This window comes from Theropithecus gelada, chromosome 11 (genome assembly GCF_003255815.1).
Source record: "Theropithecus gelada isolate Dixy chromosome 11, Tgel_1.0, whole genome shotgun sequence".
Taxonomy (NCBI): Eukaryota; Metazoa; Chordata; class Mammalia; order Primates; family Cercopithecidae; genus Theropithecus; species Theropithecus gelada.
The window spans coordinates 41,535,636-41,558,762 of record NC_037679.1 but is presented as its reverse complement, the minus strand read 5'-3'; the positions used below and the strand labels follow the sequence as shown (position 1 = coordinate 41,558,762).

The 23,127-nt window shown below is 36.5% G+C and overlaps 1 protein-coding gene across 1 annotated transcript in view; it reads right to left on the bottom strand.

Moving 5' to 3' along the window:
* METTL25 (methyltransferase like 25) overlaps window positions 1-22,190 on the bottom strand; it is a 97,675-nt gene extending 75,485 nt beyond the window's left edge. Inside the window, exons 1-3 of the mRNA XM_025402841.1 lie at window positions 22,184-22,190; window positions 12,938-13,102; window positions 9,366-9,472 (exon numbers count right to left, since the gene is read on the bottom strand). Coding sequence (XP_025258626.1) covers window positions 9,366-9,472; window positions 12,938-13,102; window positions 22,184-22,190 — 279 coding nt within the window. The remainder of the gene's footprint in view (window positions 1-9,365; window positions 9,473-12,937; window positions 13,103-22,183) is intronic.
* Between the last annotated feature and the right edge of the window lie 937 nt (window positions 22,191-23,127).

Below are 23,127 nucleotides of genomic sequence, written 5' to 3'. Positions count from 1 at the left end.
CCCTCATTGCTTCTTTGGCTTTATCTCATACACTTAACTCCTATGGTTGCTGAGTCTTTTTGCTTCAACTCTGGAAGCTCCTGCTCGGATAGGAGCTAACTTTGCAAAGTAACCAGCTTGAATGTCCACAAAGACTTTGGTAAAGAAAAGAGGCAAATATAGTGGAAATATGTGTTTCGTAATACAACTCAACAGAGTAGAAAGAATGATTCAGTGGCTACGATGGCTTCCAATCTCATTCAGGATAAAAAACCCAAATTATCACAATGACTTCCAAGACACTGCAACTTAATGTCCTGTCCTCTTCCACCACAACCTCAGCTCCTACTACTTTCTGCTTGTTCAATCCGACTTCCTGGATGTTTCAGAAACAAAGTAGGCATGTTCAGGGCCACTGAACCTGTTGTTCTCTCTCTAAGAAAAGTTTTTCCTCTAGATCATCTAATGGATAGCTTACCTCCTGAAGAATTTAACTCTATTACCATCACAATAAGGTCTTACTTGTCCTTCCCCTCTGTATCAAAAACTTTATCCCTAGATAAGCTCCTCCCTTTTGTTTTAAGTTTTCTTCTTTAAAACGTATCAACATACACATTAAAATACACTTATAACCATTTTATTGTCAATCTCTCCTAATTAGAACATAAATGCCACCAGGGCAAAAGTATTTCTTGTTTGTTTTGTTCACTGATGCACCCTCAGTATAGAAAATAATGCCTGGAACATGGTTAAGAGCTAAGAAATATTTGCTAAATGAATGAATGCATGCAAGTATGAATGAGTGAACATGTTTTAGAAATAAAAATTAAGAAGCTTTGGTAATGTGAATGAAAGAGACAAAGGTGTTCAGCATGTAGACAGCAATATGGTTGAGATAAAATGATATTTTTTCTTGTTTAATTTTCTGTGGTCACCAATAAGGTTATGTATTTCAGAATCTGGGTTTCTACTTACCTCATGAAATTTGTATTTACTAAATCTACATTTTAAAAATAATAATAGTTGGGGACTTCAACACTTCTGTTCAGTATTGGACAGATCATCCAGACAGAAAGTCAGCAAAGAAACAGCAGACATAATCTGCATTATGGACCAAATGGATGTAACAGACATTTGCAGAACATTTTACTCAACAGCTGCATGCTTTTCTTCTCAGCACATAGACCATTCCCAAAGATAGACCATATGTTAGGACACAAAATAGGTCTCAAAAATTGAAATTATATCAAATATCAATAACAACAGAAACTTTGAAGAGTATAAAAACACATGGAAATGAAACAACATGCCCCTGAATGACCGATGTGTCAATGAAGAAGTTACAATACAAATTTTTAAATGTATTGAAACTAATAAAAATGGAAACACAACATACCAAAACCCATGGGATACAGCAAAAGTACTAATAAGAGAGAAGTTGACAGCATTAAATGCATGTAAAGTAGAAAATGTTCAAATAAACAACCTAACAATATATCTTAAAAAAAACTAGAAAAGCAGGAGCAAACCAAACCTAAAATTAATAGAGGAATAGAAATAAAGAAATCCACATCTAGCATCATACTGATTAGAGAAAAAGTGAAAGCCTTTCCACCAAGATCTGGAACAGGACAAGAACACCCACATTCACCGTTTCTAATCAACATAGTATGGGAGGTCCTAGCCAGAGCAATTAGGCAAGAGAAATATATAAAGGGCATCCAAATTTGAAAGGAAAAAGTCAAATGATCTTTGTTTTCAGATGATATTATCTTATACCTAGAAAAACTGAAAGACTCCTTCAAAAAACTATTAGAACTGATAAAGAAATTCAGTAAAGTTGTAGGAGACAAAAATCAATAACAAAAACTAGTAGAATTTCTATATGACAACAGAGAACAATCTGAGATGGAAAACAGGAAAGTAATCTCATTTACAATATCTACAAAATAATATCCCTAGGAATAAATGCCACCAAAGAAGTTAAAGATCTCAACAGTGAAAATTACAAAACACTGATGAAATAAATTGATGAGGACACTACAAAATGGAAAGATATTTCATATTCATAGATTAGAAGAATCAATATTGTTAAAATGTGCATACTACCCAAAGAAATCTAGAGATTCAATGCAATTCCTATTATAACATCAATGACATTCTGCACAGAAATAGAAAAAAAAAAAAGTCCTAAAATTTATGTGGAACCACAAGAGACCCAGAACAGCCAAAGCAATCTTGAGCAAAAAGAACAAAGCTGGAGGCATCACACTACTTAACTTCTAATTATATTACAAAGCTATACTAACCAAAACAGTATGACACTGGCATAAAAACACACACATAGACCAATAAAACATTAGAGAACCCAGAATTAAATCCATGCATTTACAGCCAACTTGTTTTCAACAAAGGTGCTAAGAAGATATACTAGGGCAAGCACAGTCTCTTCAATAAATGGTAAAACTGGATATCCATAAGCAGAAGAATGAAACTAGACCCCTATCTTTCACCATATACAAAAATCAAATCAAAATGGATTAAAGACTTAAATCTAAGACCTGAATCTATGAAACTACTAGAAGAAAACATTGGGGAAACACTTTAGGACATCGGTCTAGGCAAAGATTTCTTGAGTAGGACCTCAAAAGTACAGGCAACCACAGCAAAAATGGGCAATGGACACAAATGGGATCATATCAAGCTGAGAACCTTCTGCACAGCAAAGTAAATAATCAGAGTGAAGAGATATACATACACTGGGAGAAGACATGTGCAAACTACCCACTCGACAAGGGATCAAAAACCAGAATACATAAGGGACACAAATAACTCAATGGAATAAAAGCAAAATCTGTTTTAAAAATGGCCAAAAGATCTGAATAGACATTTTTCAAATGAAGACATACAAATGGCCAATAGGTATATGAAAAAATGTTCAACATCACTAAGCATCAGAGAAATGCAAATAAAAACTATAAGGAGATATCATCTCATCCCAGTTACAATGGCTATTATCAAAAAGCGTTAAGATAGGTGTTGGCAAGAATGTAGAGAAAGGATAACTCATATACTGTTGGTGGGAATGTAAATTAGTACAGTCATTATGGAAAACAGTATAGAGGTTCTTCAAAAAACTAAAAATAGAACTACCATATGATCTAGCAATTCCACTACTGGGTATATATCCAAAAAAAAAAAAAAAAGGAAATCAGTATATTGAAGAGATAACTGCATGCACATGTTTACTGTAGCCCTATTCATAATGGCCAAAATATGGAAACAACCTAAGTGCCCATCAATGAATTTATGGATAAAGAAAATGTGGTATATATGCATGATGAAATGTTATATATGTTTTATTTGGGAGGTTAAAGGAACACTGGCAATAAAGTAGAAGAGAAAATAAACAAAAGCAGCCCAATAAAATATGTGCTATTAAGCAAGACACCACATTAAGCCAACCTGGGTTTAATACTACTCAGAAATTCTGAGACTGAAGTGTAGAATACATACCATCCCTCAGAATCATCCCACCTGAAATGCTGCATCAATTACCGCTTCAGAGCTGCTCACTGGGAGGAATTAATTCCCAGAACTTGTATGCAGGCAGTGCTTGCTTCACAGTTACAGAAAACACACAGGGAAGAAATGCAGACACTGCCAGGTAGAAATCAATCTGGCATACCATGAAACAAAAGGCCTGAAAGTACTTAGATCAGGCACCCTACAGCATCTGCTATGTCCATAAACCCAATATCCATCTTAATACCTAGAATATTAATATTTCTACTGCATATAACTATGTTTTCCTTCCATATTCTGTCTCCCTGCTTCTCCAACCAGAGGCAACAATTATCAAATTATTGTTTATAATTTTCTTAATAGTTTTTTGCATATAATTTTTGTTTTAAACATACCATTGTTTCACTTAATAACTACTTAAAAATAGTACCATAAAATGTGTAATCTTCTGTAACTTGCTTTTTCCTATTCAATTTTATGTTTCTAATATTCATCCATATATATACTGCAGTAGTTTAAGCTTTACTGATGTATTATGTTCCAATATGTAAATATACCAGTTTATCCAATCTGCTGTGGATAAGCATTTGGTTTATTACTAGTTTTCTGCTTTTAGGAACATTCCTATACGATATACAACTCCTGATGCTTGTGTAGAAAGTTTTTCTAGGCGGAGGTATATACCTAAAGTCGAACTGATGAGTCATAGGGTATATGATTGTTCAAGTTTACAAAATAGTGTCAAACTGTTTTTGAAAGTGGTTATGCCAATATACACTCTAGCCTAGAGTGTGTAAGAATGCCCTCGGCAGTTGGACGGTTCAGAGATGGCTGAATAGGAACAGCTCCAGTATACAGCTCCCAGCATGAGCGATGCAGAAGACGGGAGATTTCTGCATTTCCAACTGAGGTACCAGGTCATAGGGACTGGTTGGATACTGGGTGCAGCCCAGGAGCTGTGAGCTGAAGCAGGATGGGGCATTGCCTCACCCAGAAAGCGCAAGGGGTCAGGGAATTCCCTTTCCTAGCCAAGGTAAGCCATGACAAAGGTACCTGTAAAACTGGGACACTCCCACCCTAATATTGCGCTTTTCCAACAATCTTAGCAAACTGCACAACAGAAGATTGTATTCTGTGCCTGGTTCAGCAGGTCCCACACCCACGGAGCCTTGCTCACTGCTAGCACAGCAGTCCCAGATCCAACTGCAAGGCAGCAGCCAGGCTGGAGAAGGGGCATCCGCCATTGCTGAGGCTTGACTAGGTAAACAAAGTCGGGGGGAAGCTCCAACTGGGTGGAGCCCTCCATAGCCCAATGAGGCCTGCCTGCCTCTGTAGACTCCACCTCTGGAGGCAGGGCATAGCTGAAAACAGGCAACAGAAACTTCTGCAGACTTAAATGTCCCAGTCTAACAGCTTTGAAGAGAGCAGTGGTTCTCCCAGTACAGAGTTTGAGATCTGAGAAGGGACAGATTGCCTCCTCAGGTGGGTCCCTGACCCCTGAATAGCCTAACTGGGAGACACCTCCCATTAGGGGCCAACTGACATCTCATACAGCCAGGTGGCCCTCTGACACAAAGCTTCCAGAGGAAGGATCAGGCAGCAACATTTCCTGTTCTGCAAAAATCCCCAACAAAATACTGGCAAACAGATTCCAACAGCACATCAAAAAGTTTATCCACCATGATCAAGTTGGTTTCATCCCTGGGATGCAAGGCTGCTTCCACATACTCAAATCAATAAACACAATACATTACATAAACAGAACCAAAGACAAAAGCCACATGATTATCTCAATAGATACAGAAAAGGCCTTCAACAAAATTCAACAGCCCTTCATGCTAAAAACTCTCAATAAACTAGGTATTGATGGGACATATCTCAAAATAATAAGAGCTATTTATGACAAACCCACAGCCAATATCATACTGAATGGGCAAAAACTGGAAGCATTCCCTTTGAAAACTGGCACAACACAGGGATGCCCTCTCTCACCACTCCTATTCAACATAGTGTTGGAAGTTCTGGCCAGGGCAACCAGGCAGGAGAAAGAAATAAAGGGTATTCAGTTAGGAAAAGAGGAATTCAAATTGTCCCTGTTTGCAGATGACATGATTGTATATTTAGAAAACCCCATCATCTCAGCTCAAAATCTCCTTAAGCTGATAAGCAACTTCAGCAAAGTCTCAGGATACAAAATCAATGTGCAAAATTCACAAGCATTCCTATACATCAATAACAGACAAACCCAGAGCCAAATAATGAGTGAACTCCCATTCACAATGGCTTCAAAGAGAATAAAATACCTAGGAATCCAACTTACAAGGGATGTGAAGGACCTCTTCAAGGAGAACTACAAACCACTGTTCAATGACAAAAAAGAGGACACAAACAAATGGAAGAACATTCCATGCTCATGGATAGGAAGAATCAGTATCATGAAAATGGCCATACTGCCCAAGGTAAATTATAGATTCAATGCCATCCCTATCAAGCTACCAATGACTTTCTTTACAGAATTGGAAAAAAACTACTTTAAAGTTCATATGGAGCCAAAAAAGGACCCACGTTGTCAAGACAATCCTAAGCCAAAACAACAAAGCTGGAGGAATCATGCTACATGACTTCAAACTATACTACAAGGCTACAATAACCAAAACAGCATGGTACTGGTACCAAAACAGAGATACTGACCAATGGAACAGAACAGAGCCCTCAGAAATACCATACGTCTACAACCATCTGATCTTTGACAAACCCAACAAAAACAAGAAATGGGGAACGGATTCCCTATTTAATAAATGGTGCTGGGAAAACTGGCTAGCCATATGTAGAAAGCTGAAACTGCATCCTTTCCTTACACCTTATACAAAAATTAATTCACAATGGATTAAAGACTTGAATGTTAGACCTAATACCATAAAAATCCTAGAAGAAAACCTAGGCAATACCATTTAGGACATAGGCATGGGCAAGGACTTCATCACTAAAACACCAAAAGCAATGGCAACAAAAGCCAAAATAGACAAACGGGATCCAATTAAACTAAAGAGCACAGCACAGGAAACTACCTGTGTTTCCTGCACAGCAAAGGAAACTACCATCAGAGTGAACAGGCAACCTACAGAATGGGAGAAAAGTTTTGCAATCTACCCATCTGACAAAGGGCTAATATCCAGAATCTACAAAGAGTTTAAACAAATTGACAAGAAAAATCAAACAACCCCATCAAAAACTGGGCAAAGGATGTGAACAGACACTTCTCAAAAGAAGACATTTATGCATCCAACAGACACATGAAAAAATGCTCATCATCACTCGCCATCAGAGAAATGTAAACCAAAACCACAATTAGATACCATCTTACACCAGTTAGAATGGCAATCATTAAAAAGTCAGGAAACAACAGGTGCTGGAGAGGATATGGAGAAATAGGAACACTTTTACACTGTTGATGGGACTGTAAGCTAGTTCAACCATTGTGGAAGACAGTGTGGCGATTCCTCAAGGATCTAGAACTAGAAATACCATTTGACCCAGTCATCCCATTACTAGGTATATACCCAAAGGATTATAAATCATGCTACTATAAAGACACATGCACACATATGTTTACTGCGGCACTATTCACAATAGCAAATACTTGGAACCAACCCAAATGTCCATCAATGACAGAATGGATTAAAAAATTGTGGCGCATATATACCACGGAATACTCTGCAGCCATAAAAAAGGATGAGATCATGTCCTTAGTAGGGACATGGATAAAGCTGGAAACCATCATTCTGAGCAAACTACCGCAAGGACAGAAAACCAAACACCACATGTTCTCACTTATAGGTGGGAATTGAACAATAAGAACACTTGGACATAGGGTGAACATCACACACCAAGGCCTGTCATGGGATGGGGGAGCGGGGAGGGATAGCATTAGGAGAAATAGCTAATGTAAATGGCAAGTTAATGGGGCAGCACACCAACATGGCACATGTATACGTACGTAACACACCTGCATGTTGTGCACATGTACCCTAGAACTTAAAGTATAAAAAAGAAAAAAAAAAAAAAGAATGCCCTTTGCAAAAAGACATGAGGAGATTTTCTGGGGTGATGGAAACATCATGTATCATGATTATAGAGGTTACATGAGTGTGTGTTTATGTGGTGTGTGTATATACATATATATACACACACTCATGTAACCTCTATAATCAAGATACACATATATATATGTATATACGCACACCCACATACTAACAAAACATCATACTGTACAATTAACATGAGTTCATTTATATCTCAATAAAGTTAGGATTATGTACAAATTTTGCATATTGGCTAGAAAGTGATTAAGACTGAATTATATTTAAAGTGTAAATAAATCTTACACAGTGATACATCATTATATTTTTAAGAAAAAGAAAAATCTGTAAAGTCAACCCCATAGGAATCCTGACTAAAATCCCTTTCATATAGTACACATTATCTTTTGGCCACTTCTATATTTTCCTGCCTCTGGTTTGTATTTCCGAACTAAACGACTGGGTCTTTGCCTTGTATTCTATATAAAATCTGAGTCCAGTTCTTGTTGTTCTGCCTCATTCAGACCATATTTCCCCTCAAGACTGGACCTTTACTCCATTCTCCTACTCTGTAACTGGATTCGTACCATCCATGTACAGAACTTCCATCTAGCTTACCTGATTACCAGTTATCTGAATTTTCTGTCTTTAGGGCTCTGTCGTCTCCAGCGGACTTGCTGTTATTAACTGATGCCTTAAGCCTCAGCTTGTTATGCCCTTTTTAATTCTAACTAAATTATGCATTTGTTCCTCTAGAGACCATTCCCCTTATTACTATTCTTAATAGATGTTGGCTGCCACCTGAAGGATATCTGGAAACAGTACTCGCTCCCCAAGATTCTGATATGGCACCATGGGGAAGGGCTTGCCTCTTCGACTCCAGCTGAGTATCATTGGTGAGCCTGTTACTATTACTGATAGATATTGCTTAGGTATGATAATCTGGAAAAATAGTTAAAAACTAGTATTACCTTAGCTCTTACCCTATACCCTACCCTAGAGATTCACGTTGCCACAAGTGGCTCTGCACGCCTAAGCCAGACTTTCATAATTTTATACTCATCCTCAAACTCTCAAGTTTTGGTGAATCCATGGAAAGGTTTTAATACCTAATAAAAATTACAGGAAGGAAAATCTCCATCACCACCACCGACCTTCTCTAGAGAATAGAAAAAACTTACTATTTTTATAAACCAGGAATAAGAAAAATAACTTACTATTTTTATTGGTCAATGTGTACAATCATTAATCTTATTTTAACATCTACTGTCCAACATCACTACATACCATAATAACGATTTTTCAAAACAGAAATGCACTGTGAATTAAACACTATGAAATAACCCAAGTTTTAAAAACATAACTGCTTTGTGTTAATATAATGATGCAGGTATCCCAGACCACAGCTTGGTAACCCATATCCTGAAAATATCTAGCAGCAAACAGTTTTGCAGGATGTCATCTTCATAATGCTGCCTCAGACCAGAGTGACAGTTTATCAAAGGAATTAACCTTAACTTCTGTCCACTCTGAAAAGAATGAAATGTGTGGCAAAACATTAACAGTCATGTCTTGATTTTACTATAAATTTTCTATAATTACAATATACTAGAAAATAACAGTGCATGCTTAAAGAATCTGATATTTAAAGGATCTGATGTTTAAATGATGCTATTATTTAATAACATTTTAAAGGCTAGTTGACAGTAAAAATGTGAAATTTGAATAATACCAAAAAGTGGCAATAATTTAACACCTAAAAACATAGAGAAATATTCTTACCTGTTTTATTCCATAGTAGTCAGCAATACTGCTGATCAGCTCTGACATTGCCTGAACTTCATGAGATTTCTTCATATTCATAAACTCAACTGCCTTCTGAGTTTCACCTAATAAAAATAAAGTAAAATATTGCTATTAAAGAATCAAAATTTAGTAGGAATTATCAGTTGATGTTCATATTTTTTGAAATTAAGTAGGAAAATAATATGGAGATTCTACTGTGGTTTCTGAATAGATCTCTACTAGCTTAGCCACTATAAATAAAATTTAAATTAATAAATGCAAAAATCCATAGAACATTAAAACTATTCCTTAACAATTAACTACAATGGAAAAGACTGGTAAAGTGGACTACGAAAGAAATTTTTCATCAAAAGACAACATTATGAGGTAAAAAGGCAAGCCCCAAATGAAAGAAGATAATTCCAACACATATATCTACAGAGAATTTGTATCTAAGAATAAAATAAAACAAACTCCTACAAATCAATATGAAAAGAATCACCCAATAGAAAAGTAGGGAAAAAAACTTAAACAGTCATTTCATTACTTGTGCTGTCTAATATAGTAGCTGCTAACCACATGTGATTATTGCAATTTATACTGAAATCAAATATAATTGAAAAATTAAGATTCTGTGCTGCACTAGCCAAAGGTGAAGTTCTCAACAGCCACATGTGGCTAGTTTCCACTGTACTGAGCAGTAAAAGCACAGGACATTCCCATCACTGCAGAACTATAGGACTGTACGAATATACACTGTCTGCTACACATTATAAAGTACATTAAAATGGCCAAAGAGAATATGACAAGGTAGTCAACATTGTCAGTCACGTGGGAGTTGGGTGGTGGGAAACTGTAATGTAGGGTTGGAATGGTTATTATGGCATGACAGTGTTCACATTTGTGAATGCCTTGGTATAGGCTTAACCTGGGATTACCACACTGGGATACTGGGTTTTAATGAGGTCTTTCCAGGTATAAGTGCTGGTTACTCATGGTACTGTAGATGGAAGGTAGCACCTTCTTGGTAACATTCTGAGGGCACTTTAGGACACGATCTCTATCAGAGAGGTCTGAATTCCACAATGTCATTCTGCTGGCAGATACTAACCTAGTAAAGAAATATGCTGACTACTCCAGGATGGGGAATATAGCCCCTCCACTCTCACCTATCACCAGCATGCATCTCTCTACATGGCTAAGTCAACTGTTTCTTGTACCAGACACAACAGAGTCCATCGAGACCTTGAATGGTGGTTTTGCTGTTTGTTCTTGCCTACAATATCTTTACTCACTTTGATGCCAACCTGTGGCCCTTCAACTTTATGAATTGGGGGAGGGGCCAAGGATGATACCCTTGATGCAGAGGTACACTCATTTATTGCCAGTCAGCAGCACCTGGGATAGGGTGTTCTCCTTCGAGTTTTCATTTACAGTCGACTACAGCCCCCATAGTAATATTGCTGGTGAACCCATCTGCAGCTATAATGGTTCCTACCAAGAGCCATAATTCACCAAACAGCCCCTCTCTTTCTCCAGGGGGAACATTATGAAATGATTTTGCTTAAATTGGTGAGAGAGATTAAAAAATGAAAATAATAGCCGGGCGTGGTGGCTCAAGCCTGTAATCCCAGCACTTTGGGAGGCCGAGACGGGCGGATCACGAGGTCAGGAGATCGAGACCATCCTGGCTAACACGGTGAAACCCCGTCTCTACTAAAAAATACAAAAAATTAGCCGGGCATAGTGGCGGGCGCCTGTAGTCCCAGCTACTCCGGAGGCTGAGGCAGGAGAATGGCGTGAACCCGGGAGGCGGAGCTTGCAGTGAGCTGAGATCCGGCCACTGCACTCCAGCCTGGGTGACAGAGCGAGACTCCGTCTCAAAAAAAAAAAAAAAAAAAAAAGAAAATAATAATAAAAGAATTGGACTCAAAGATAAAAGAGTCCTTTTACAATGGAGAACTCCAGTAGACCCAACTTTACCAAGTGAGTAAACTTAGTGTTACCAATAATGGGACAAAATTATATGTGCTTCCTAATTTGATAAGTACAAAAGGAATCACCTAGGCCGGGCGCGGTGGCTCAAGCCTGTAATCCCAGCACTTTGGGAGGCTGAGACGGGCGGATCACGAGGTCAGCAGATCGAGACCATCCTGGCTAACACGGTGAAACTCCGTCTCTACTAAAAAATACAAAAAACCAGCCGGGCAAGGTGGCGGGCGCCTGTAGTCCCAGCTACTCGGGAGGCTGAGGCAGGAGAATGGCGTGAACCTGAGGCAGGCAGGAGAATGGCGTGAACCCGGGAGGCGGAGCTTGCAGTGAGCTGAGATCCGGCCACTGCACTCCAGCCTGGGCGACAGAGCCAGACTCCGTCTCAAAAAAAAAAAGGAATCACCTAAGTAGTACTCTTATCAAAAATGTATAACCTGAATCTAATCATGGGGAAACAATAAAATAACCTGCCTATAGATATCAAAAGTATCAGGGTCAGGAAAAACAAATGCCAAGGTAAGAAACAATTTAAGATTGAAGAGATGAAACAGACATAACAACTAAATGTCAGATATGAGCCTAGACTAATTCCTGTATGAAGAAAAAAAAATGGCTCTAAAAGATATTCTTGGAAAAAGTAAAGAAACTTGAATAGAGACTGCTTATTAGACAATATTACTGTATCAGCGTTAAACTCCTGAGTGTGCCAATAAACTATGGGATGTGTAGGAAAATGTCCTTGATATTTTGAGATACAGAGTGAAACATTTGAGAGTAAAGTGCTACAATATCTACAACTTACATTCAACAGATTCAGAAAAAGGAGTGTGCGTGTGAGTGTGTGTGTGTGTGTGTGTAGAAGAGAACTACAGCAAATGTGGCAAAATGTGAACACATGGTGAATCTAGGTGAAAAGCATACAGGGCCTATTGTACTATTCTTGTAACTTTTCTGTAGGTTTGGAGGTTTTCAAAATAAAAAGGTGGGGAAACAATGAGGATCAAATAAGAGATATGAAAGAGGTGTATGTAAGATAAATGAATCTGAGAATTTTTTTTAACCACAGCCTTCTGATCTCTGCCTTTTAGTTGGCATGTAGAATCAATTACATTGAATATAATTATTGATAAAGCTAAGTTTTAATCTACTACATTACCATATTTTTTTTAAATTTGTACCATCCCCACTTTCTTACACTCACGCTTCTCCCCACATCCCCAAATGTCCCCTTCCACTCTTCCCACCCTCTTCCCATAGAGAACATTAGCCTGTGGCAACAAAAATGATGTAGATTTTAGAAATTGTAGTAGCTCACTGTGATCTGTGTTTGAGGGGCAGGAACTATCTGAAGTAAAGGTTACAAGAATTAATGTAGAAAAAAATTGTGGAGATCTGTAAGTTGTTCTGTTTAATATAGTACAAGGGAAAACCTACTCTTCTAAACAAAAGCTAATTTGTCAGGGCTTATATGTTAAGGTCTAATAATAAATAATACTTTGGAAAGATACACATATATGAACAAAATATTGCTTCTAAGTACCTAAAAAGCACATATACACACACATAAATAGACATACCAATTCTCTGGTTTTGATTTCCTCGAAGGGCTACAAGCAACTGTTCAAAAGGAGTACATATTCCCAAGTTTTGTATGGAATAGTATTTCGCAGCCAGAGCAAAGGCTTCCACACTCACCAACTTCTGAGAAGTTTCACAAAATATTTTGGGAAAATCAGTCACACCTAAAAAAGTGAAGATAGAAAAAGTCTTCAGCAATAATTAATGGTTAATTTGTATGATACTAATAAACAAATGAACACTTAATTTTAATAACAAATTCCAATATTTACATTTTGTTGTGAATTTTGGCAATATATCTAATGGCTCCATTTATATTTACTATTTAAATGATTAGCTATAAGGAACACCCAGTTTTCTCTTAACATTTTATGCAATTAAAAATTTAAACTCCAAATTACAATCAGGCCTTTTTTTATGGAAAGAAAGAGACAGAGGCAGAGAGAGAGAGAGAAGGGAGGAAGGGAGGAAGGGAGGGAAGAAGGGAGGGAGGGAGGGAGGGATGAAGGAAGGAAGGAAGGAAGGAAGGAAGGAAGGAAGGAAGGAAGGAAGGAAGGAAGGAAGGAAGGAAGGGAGGAGGGAAGGAAGGTTAAAATCTGAATAGTAGTGTATTAAATTTACAAACTGTCCTGGCTGGCCTATAACTGTGCATTTAAAGGTAGTCAGCCTGGGCAACACTGTTACTCCCTGTCCACACTGCATGAGGAACAATGGTAATATCCCCAGTGGTATATAAATGTCCCTGCCAAACAGTTCCTGCATCATTTGGGTGATGCAGACTTGTGGCAGGGGGGTGGGGTGCATGTGCTCAATGCACTGTCAATATGAGTTCCAAAACGAATCAGGTTATAACCTGGTGAAAATAACTCATTTTCTGCCCATGGCCAGTTTTAAACCACACGTTCTATAAGCTTAGTGTGTAACTGTCAGCAGTTTCCAAATACTAATTTAGACTAGAATGACAAACTGTTGTGCTGTTTGCAAATACCTAGTGCCCTTCTCTGTAGGAGGCTCATGAACCTTGTTGAACTCAGGTGTGGCTGTTATCTTGCCAAGGTGAACCAAACCATTTTCAGGCAGAAGTTTTAAGGGTGTCAGAAGATTCAGTACTCTTTTTTGTCTCAGCTCTGTAATCGGAGCATGTGTCAAAACGAAACATTCCTCAGCCTGAATCCTTAAGTGACTACAGCAAGGACAGCATTACTATCAAACTACAATGAACACAGAGCATATATAAAAATTAAATTTCATTGCTTTCAGTAAGTGAGTTTTAAGCTTATTACTGCAGCACAGCTCTGCTTATTATGATGGATGCACACAGGCACACTGACAGATTAGCTCAATCTCATTGTTCTATGGCTATTTTTAAGGCAAGTTAATTTATTTAAGAGCTAAAAGACAGCCTTCCAATGTGTCTGTAGTGGTTCAAAGGAACTCATTAGACGGGAAAGTCCAATCAGGCGCATTCATTGAAAACTAATTTTGAATAATTCAAAAAAACACACATCTTAAAGGCTTATATGAAGTATGCAAAATGTTCACCTCATGAAACCATACGGCAATCTAGGGAAGAAGTTCAGTTCTACAAAAAAAATCCACACTATAGGCTATGAAATCTTCTCTAGCATAGCTAATCTTCTGTAGTTACTTATTAAATTATAAAAATATTCTTAAACACAAAAAATAGTGATGTTACCTGACAAAACTTAAAGCAAGATAAGTAAGATAAGTGATGAGGGTTTGTAGAATTCTAAATAAAAACTACATATTAAGCTAATATCTGTTAAGCTGGTGGTGGTAATGTTTACCAAATTCATTAATATGAATAAAATCAGCAGAGATATATACCTTCCATTTCTGAATCAACTAAACATAAATTAAAATTACTAGAGGAAATTAACTCAAGATATATATTGTGTATGATGTAAATTTCTGTGGATATTTTATAAACTGAATTTACTAACTCAGCCAAAAGTAATAAAATCCACATCAAAATATTTAGCCATGATACAAAGTGGAAAACTCAGTCAACTATTACGTGAAATTCTCAGGTTTAAGGGGAGTCTCAACATCCCCAGGTTCCAGGGCAGCAATTTCGTAGAGTGTGATAGAATAAGAGTATTAAATCTCCAAGTGCAGAGGGACCATTATAATAGTTAGCTATTGGACAATGTTGCCAAAAGAAAGAATTGTGATGTTTCTGTTGGAAATGTAAACGTTAAAATCAACTTAACTATCCTACCGAAAAAAACTTGAAAAAAATCCAACCTAACATGAATTAAATGCTGTTAATTTTCTTTAAGTACAGGTCTCAGCAATTTCAGAAATTGAAAGACCTGAGTTACAATATTATCTTTAAAACAATATTTTTTCTTTTATAAAAAGGATAGTGTTTTAATTCATTCCAACAGTTTATGGTATTTAGGGCTAACCCTAGTTTACTCAGATAGTCTAGAACTCCATGAAAAAATATTTTTGAATTATGGAAATATAGCTACTGTACTTTCTTTGTTTTCCAGTTATCCAGCCTGTAACTTCCATTACTTGCTGTTTTTAAAGATTCAGAGAGAGGGAGAGAGACACAGAGAGAGAGAGAGAGAGAGAGAGAGAGAGGTGTTTATGATCTAGTCTTCACTCCATCTCTGAAACAGTTATGTGAGAAAGTTATGGGACAATGGCAATACATAACATATAGTCCTCACAGTTCTTCCCTAGGTACTTGTATAATCGCTTTGGATTTGGCAACTAGCAAAACAGAAATTCCAGTGTTACTTAACTTATATTTAGCAAATTAATTACTACTTAGATTTTTTATGCAGGGAAAACTTTAAATTTGCTGCCTATCGCACCTGCATATTATGTGGCTTGATTGTTTGGCCTACATCGCCCTCTACTGGAAGTCCCTGTTCTGCTTTATATATGCTTTACTTATCACTTTTACTTACTCTTACTTTTTATGTACCCTATATCACTATTCCACAGAGGTTTCTGATAAGATAGGTTATAAGATGTGTTCTTAAAAGATAGTCTAATTGGTCATGAGAGAAGAAGGGAAGGAAAGAGACAGGGGAGATTATTTTCTACAAATATGAGACCAGATTATATCTCAGTTTATTTTTTTCAATTGTTTGTTTGTATACAAGGGACCAATGTACAAGGACAAAGATAGAAGAGTCATATATATACATCTTGGATTATAAAAATCTCAAGGCAGAAAAATGTATAAAATGTTAAAAATAAAAATAAAGTAAAACAATCACTGAATGTATAATATTTATAATTAGTAAATACAAATAAATGTCTGTTGTCCTACTTGAATGTTATACAGCACTTTAAGGAAAACAGAGTACTGTTAGGTCTTACAATAATTCATCACTATTATTTTAACATTTACTGCATGTATACTATATGCCAGGCACCGTGCTAAGCACGTTACCTTTCATGTGACAGTTTTATAAGTGAGTTATATGATGCTCTTATCCTCATTAACAGAGGAAACAACTGAGACGCAGGAATGCTGTAATGTATCCAAGTTTGTACAGACACAAACTTGGTGGATGAATCCAAGGCAGTATGAATTAAGACCTTGGTCTTAATTCCCACATTCCGTTAGCATGCCACATTTGTAAGTACAGTGGACAAACAAAGGAAATCAAGCAGGACAGCAGTAAAGAAAAGCACTGTCCCAGCTACTTGGGAGGCTGAAGCAGGAGAATTGCTTGAACCCGGGAAGCAGAGGTTGCAGTGAGCTGAGATCGCGCCACTGCACTCCAGTCTGGGTGACAGTACAAGACTCCGTCTCAAAAAGAAAGAAAAGCATTAGGGAGACCTGACTCTCAGAATCAAGTCTGGCAAGCATTCCCTCTGGCAGACATCAATATACAGTGACATCCTAAGATATTATATTTTATTAATTATATAACTTTCTTCACTCCCCTCTACACCTCCCTCTCCACCAAAAGTAATTTTAAGGTTGCAAGAAATTAGCTGGGCATAGTGGCTCATGCCTGTAATCCCAGCACTTTGGAAGGCTGAAACACGAGGATTGCCTGAGCTCAGGAGTTTGAGAAGAGCCTGGGCAACACAGCAAGACCTCATCTCTACTAAAATTTTAAAAAATTAGCTGGGTAGAGTGGCACACACATGTAGTCCCAGCTACTTGAGGAGTTGAGTTTGGAGGATTGCTTGAGCCTGCAAAGTTGAAGTTGCAGTGAACCCTCATCATGCCATTGCACTCCAGCCTGGGCAACAGAGCAAGACCCTGCCTCAAAAAAACAAAACGTTTTAAGAAATTAAAAAGTTATTTTTACATATAAAATAATAAGTCTCTGAAAAAGAAGTATTTTTGTAAAATCTTATTATGATATCTATTTGCAGAAACAAAGTAACCCTATGCTTTATGCCCAGTTGCAGAGCAACAATACTTTACACACGGCATGAATGAATGCATGAATGACAGCAATCCCTCAGTACACTTACTATTGTAGCATCATCAACTATACAAGGAAAATAAATTCTCCTAAGGCTCTATGGTAATAGCAATCACTGAGGCTACTACAAGGACTTCAATAGCACCAGTGAATGTTTATAATTTCAGGATGAGAAAAAGGTGATTTAAAACATTTAGAATGTGACATAAAGCAAAATGAAATTATGTACTAAATTTGAGATTTTCTGTTATGGGGTTGGGGAAAGGTCACTATCATTATCACACAGCTTAGATCTGTCTTATAGCCCAGAATTTCAAGAAATCAACAGTGTCCTCTTACTCATAATCTTCACAATGATATACAAGTATTTTGTATTCATTCCTGCATAAATGTCCTACAGATGTCTTCAATTCGAAAGGTTCAAAACTCAGCTGAACACTTTTATGCTCCCAAAACCTTTCCCTTCTTCTATTTTCTAACTTGTTTAATAGCCTTATCACTCACCCAGTGGCAAAGCTAAAAAGCCTTTACATTATCTGAAATGCTTCTTGTGTCCTCAATTCACATGCTAGGCCACCCATCAACTCTGATGTAAAAATGTCCTTCATTTGAAAACCCCCTCCCCCATCACTACTATATTTCAAACCTTGTTAATGCTCTCCAATACTACTTCAATAGCTTTATAGTTAATTTTTCTCCCTTATCAATAAAACTCCGATAGACAATGCTCAATAGGTTGAGTTGAATTGAACATGTTTTCTAGAATGGAAATCTACTTTTATTCAATGCAAATTTAAACATTTTAAGGCTTTGCCTTCCACAGCAGTTGACTTTTGACTTAAATCTTTGATAATTGTTTAATACAGCTTAACCAAAAGCTAAAGTCTGTCTTACTGAACTTTGAAAATTAAATATGGGATGAGTTAAGTTTTACGAATGTTTTAAGTCTGTTCATAATCCTATAATCTACCAAGGGAAGAAAATAGAATATATACTATTGCTTTCAAAAGAAATAAATTTATATCATCCAATTATGTGCTAGAAAACATTTTGCCTAAGCTATTTCAGCTCACTTTATAGTTGCATATGCAGTGAAAAAATGTTATATAAACATGCAAACCATGCTCTTAGAAGGAAAAAAATTAACAAGAAATTGACATGCATGTCCTTATTGTACCAATATTAACATCACATTGAATGTATAAAGTGCATTTAACCATTCCTAAAGCAGTTTCACACTTAACTACATTACTTATAAAAATGAAATTAAATGTAAAAATAGAAAAATGTAACCACAGTATTTTAACTCTAACAGACTCTTTTCATAATTTAATTTGAGGGAAAACAAAACTATGCAAAGAAACAGAAATTTAGAAATTGATTTGCTAAATAAAAAGTAATTCAGGGTTACCTACTACGTATCAGGTAAAAACTAAACTTGAATAAAGCTACTTTGTTACAATTTATGATTGTCTATGAGACTTAGTGTTTTACTATTTATAGTATATGCAGACAACAAATGTTCATATGGATTGAAGGAGCTTCAGCAACTCCCAGTTAGAATTCTACTGGATGTCACATGGAATGAGCTTACTCAAGCCTTTGCACTTGTTTTTACCTCTGTCTGAGACCACCTTCCCTCATGAATTTTCATGGCTCACTCTTACTTCTTTCAGGTGTTTGTTCAAATGCTACCATTTTGGTGAAAACTTCTCTGACAGTCTTGTTTAAAATTGCAATCCCACTGAACTCTCATCACCCTCTGATCCTTTCTTAATTTTTTTAAAGCACTTATCACCACCTGGTATAGTACGCAAGATCCAAGAGGACAAGAATTTTTATGCACTGCTGTATCCTCAGAACCTAGAATACTGTACAGCACATAGAAGGTATTCAGTGAATGAATGAGGAAGAACTAGGGTTTGAATTCTGGTTCTCAGAATGTCTATTCCTGTGGCCATGAGCAATTTATTTACCTGCTCTAAGACTCAATTTCTTCAACTATAAAATGGGGAATAAAATCTATTTTAAAGGATTGTTTTATGTAATTCACACACATAAACAAATACATATATACACATATATACATGTACATTCATATACACATATACAATTATGTACTTAACTATATATATAAAAAAATAAACTTTTAAGGTCGGGATACATGTGCAGGTTTGTTACATACATAAACTTGTGTCATGGGGGTTTATTGTACAGATTACATACACCATGGAATACTATGCAACCATAAAAAATAACGAGGTCATATCCTTTGCAGGGACATGGATGGAGCTGGAGGTCATTTTCCTTAGCAAACTAATGCAAGAACAGAAAAACAAATACCAAATGTTCTCACTCATAAGTGGGAAATAATGATGACAACACCATGGAAATGTAGAGGAGAATAATTAACTATATTTTAATATATATTCCTAACATACAGCCTAGACCATAAATAGGCAACCCTCAAACCATTAAGTCCAAATTAAGTTAATGAGTGTCTCAACACTTGGATCAATTTTCCAAATTTATTGGAATACAGAATTTTTAAAACCTCAAATATTTAAGGCCAGAACATCTTATAGGCTACTAGAGAAGAAATTGAGAGAAAGATCAATATGCACACTTAGCTTTTAAATGTGGGACCTGCTGGAAGAAAGGAGATTTGGGCTCTGAAACCTGAGTGCAAGATCTCCATCTGTAGAATGAAGGCATGACTAAGGATGGATGAACTGCACCTTGAGAACCAACATGGAGGTCCAATAGTTAACGCTGAGTACTACACTCTAGGTAGGATGAAAGCAAGAATTACTCATTGTCTGCTAACCCACTGGTTAGCACTGGGCATCATGTCCTAGGATCAACTTTCAAGTGCAGGAGAGAGTTTTAGTATTAATGATACTTCTTACTAAATTTGATGTGAAATATGGTAGACACAATCTCAGCAATGCCTTAAATACCTGGAATAAAGTTTCAAGTTTGCTTCACCAGAATGTTTTAATTTCCCATAATCTCAAACTGTTTCAAAAAATAACAAAAAACAAGAGATACTAAATTCCCAGAAATCCAATAAATGTTAAACTTCATTTAAAATGAGAAGCATTTAAGAATAAATTAAATATGTATAAATATTTTCTGAATAATAATTCAAATTTGATAAATCAAATATAATTGTTAGCAAAATACAAAATAAATTCCAAATTGTAAAATGCTAAAAAGCGATGCAAAGTATATTACAAAATGTATTTATTTCAGTGCAGTAAATGCTCTGAATTGATATCAACCTCCGTTCTTCTCTTTTTCTGACCAAAGATACATCATTTTTTACTGAGGTTGTCATTTCTGAACACCACTGTAGGCTCCACTGCCCCACAGCACCTGAAAATATCACTACCTTAGTCACTGCCACTGCCACTGTCCATTTACAGAGAAGACCAATACCTCTCTTTATATCTTGATCTGGGCCTAGACTTTTGGGTTTCCAAAAATAATAAAGACTTGTAAATTTGTTTATTATTGTTGTTGTTTTTATCGTTTGAGAAAAGGTCTCACTCTGTCGCCCAGGCTAGAGTGTAGCAGTGTGATAATAGCTCACTGCAGCCTTGATCTCTGGGGCTCAAGCGATCCTCTCACCTCAGCCTCCCAAGTAGCTGGATAAGGGCATGCACCACTGTGCACAGCTAATTTTTTAAATTTATTTTTTCTAGAGACAGGGTCTCACTATGTTACTTAGGCTGGTCTCAAACTCCTGGGCTCAAGCAATCCTCCCACCTCAGCCTTCCCAAATTCTGGAATTATAAGTGTGAGCTACTGCACCTGGCCAGTTTGTTTATTATTGAGACAAGGCACATGAAGGACTCTTTGTCTCAGGAAAACTGTAAATTTAAACATAACTGAATTACTAATAAGGGATTTTGAGGGAGTAGAATTAAGTCATACCCCTCTCTTAATAATGTATTTTCTTTCCCATTGTGCATTTCATTAATTTGAGTTCAGTTTCATCTTCTATTCTTATTCTAAGTTCCATTTCAACATTAATGCAAAATAGATGTGTTTATTCTACTCTCTCAACTGAACTAAATTATAATCATTTGCCAAGTAAAAGGAATAAGCAAAAGATCTTTGCAGTAAATACATACTTTTTTTCTATCTAGCTCCTACCCTATCTCCACCATCTTGTTCTTTACTACTTCCTTAGTTTTTGTAATGATGTGTATAGTTCATAAAAGTTAGGTGAATTTTATTCTTTACAGGCCATTATTCAAGGTAATTGCTGTACAGAAAATAAAAAAGTACCCAACCTAAATGTTAAATTTAAATTACCCATTTGATTGCAATCATTATGTAAAAGGGAAGAATTAAGCTTCAGTGACTGTCATTGGTATCAGCCTAGAGACACTGGTCTGATACTCTGTGGTTGAACCTGAAATGCAGTGTTTACTCAGGAGAAAGAACAGTTTTCGGCACTTGATAAAAATTAGTTAAATAAATGTTTGAAAATGGAATATTTCTTAACAAGAAATCAGAAGTTACAAGAAAAAAAAATAAAGAGGCAGCACAAGTGTTGATCTAAATCAAGATGAATTCAAACAATTTGTAATACGAATAATGTTTTCAACCAGCAGTTCTTATCCTGATGTCTAAGAGTTTACGAGGGCTATGATTCACCTAAAACTGTATGTAAAGTTTTGCGAATATTTGTGCATACTTAAGCCTTTTTTGAGGCAGAGGTTCTACAGCATTCATTTAAATTAGCTATTAAATGGGATTTGTGACCTAAGATACTAACATTGCTATCTTTCACAGTTTCCTTACCTTTCATGTTACACAATGTTAAATTACGATAAACAATCAATTAACTGTTTTGCCTCTTGATTCTAGAGATTATTTTAAATATTCAAAGCAGAAAAACTAAGTAGTTTTTCACTTCCTAAACAATCAGGGATTATTCTTTTTTCACTGGTAGAATAAATTTCATATTTCTAAAATTAGTCTAACTTTAAAAAAACTAAACATTACTCTCCAGTATTTTCATTCTTAAACAGACCCTCTTTCATTCTTCACAATTTTAATTACTAAGCTGAGTGTTTTAGATAACACCCAGCTAACAAAAAACTAGAAATAATTTAAGATGCCAAACATACAGGTCAGCGTATTCCATTTGACAAAATATGTTAATAACAGTAAATGACTATAACAAATTTGCATGATCCAGGTTTAAATCTACAATAAAGGCAAGTTTATTGTCTTTTTGCATAATCCTGGAGATATGCTAGGTGATGCATGCAACCACTTGATCCAGAGAAGAATCAGCCACATGAGATATTTACGTTTTTGACTAAATTTTTTTAAAATTCATATACTAGATGAACAGAAAAAAAGACTGAAAACAAATAAAAGTAGAAATAAATTACAATATTTTCTCTTTCTTTCTTTCTTTCTTTCTTTTTTTTTTTTTTTTTTGAGAAAGAGTCTTGCTCTTGTCGCCCAGGCTGCAGTGCAATGACATGATCCCGACTCAGTGCAACCTCCTCCTCCCAGGTTCAAGAGATTCTCCTGCCTCAGCCTCTCAAGTAGCTGGGATTACAGGTGTCGGTCACCACGCCCGGCTAATTTTTGTATTTTTAGTAGAGACAGGGTTTCGCCACACTGGACAGGCTGATCTCAAACTCCTGATCTCATGATCTGCCCACCTCGGCCTCCCAAAGTGCTGGGATTACAGGCGTGGGCCACAGCACTCGGCCAATAAATTATAATAT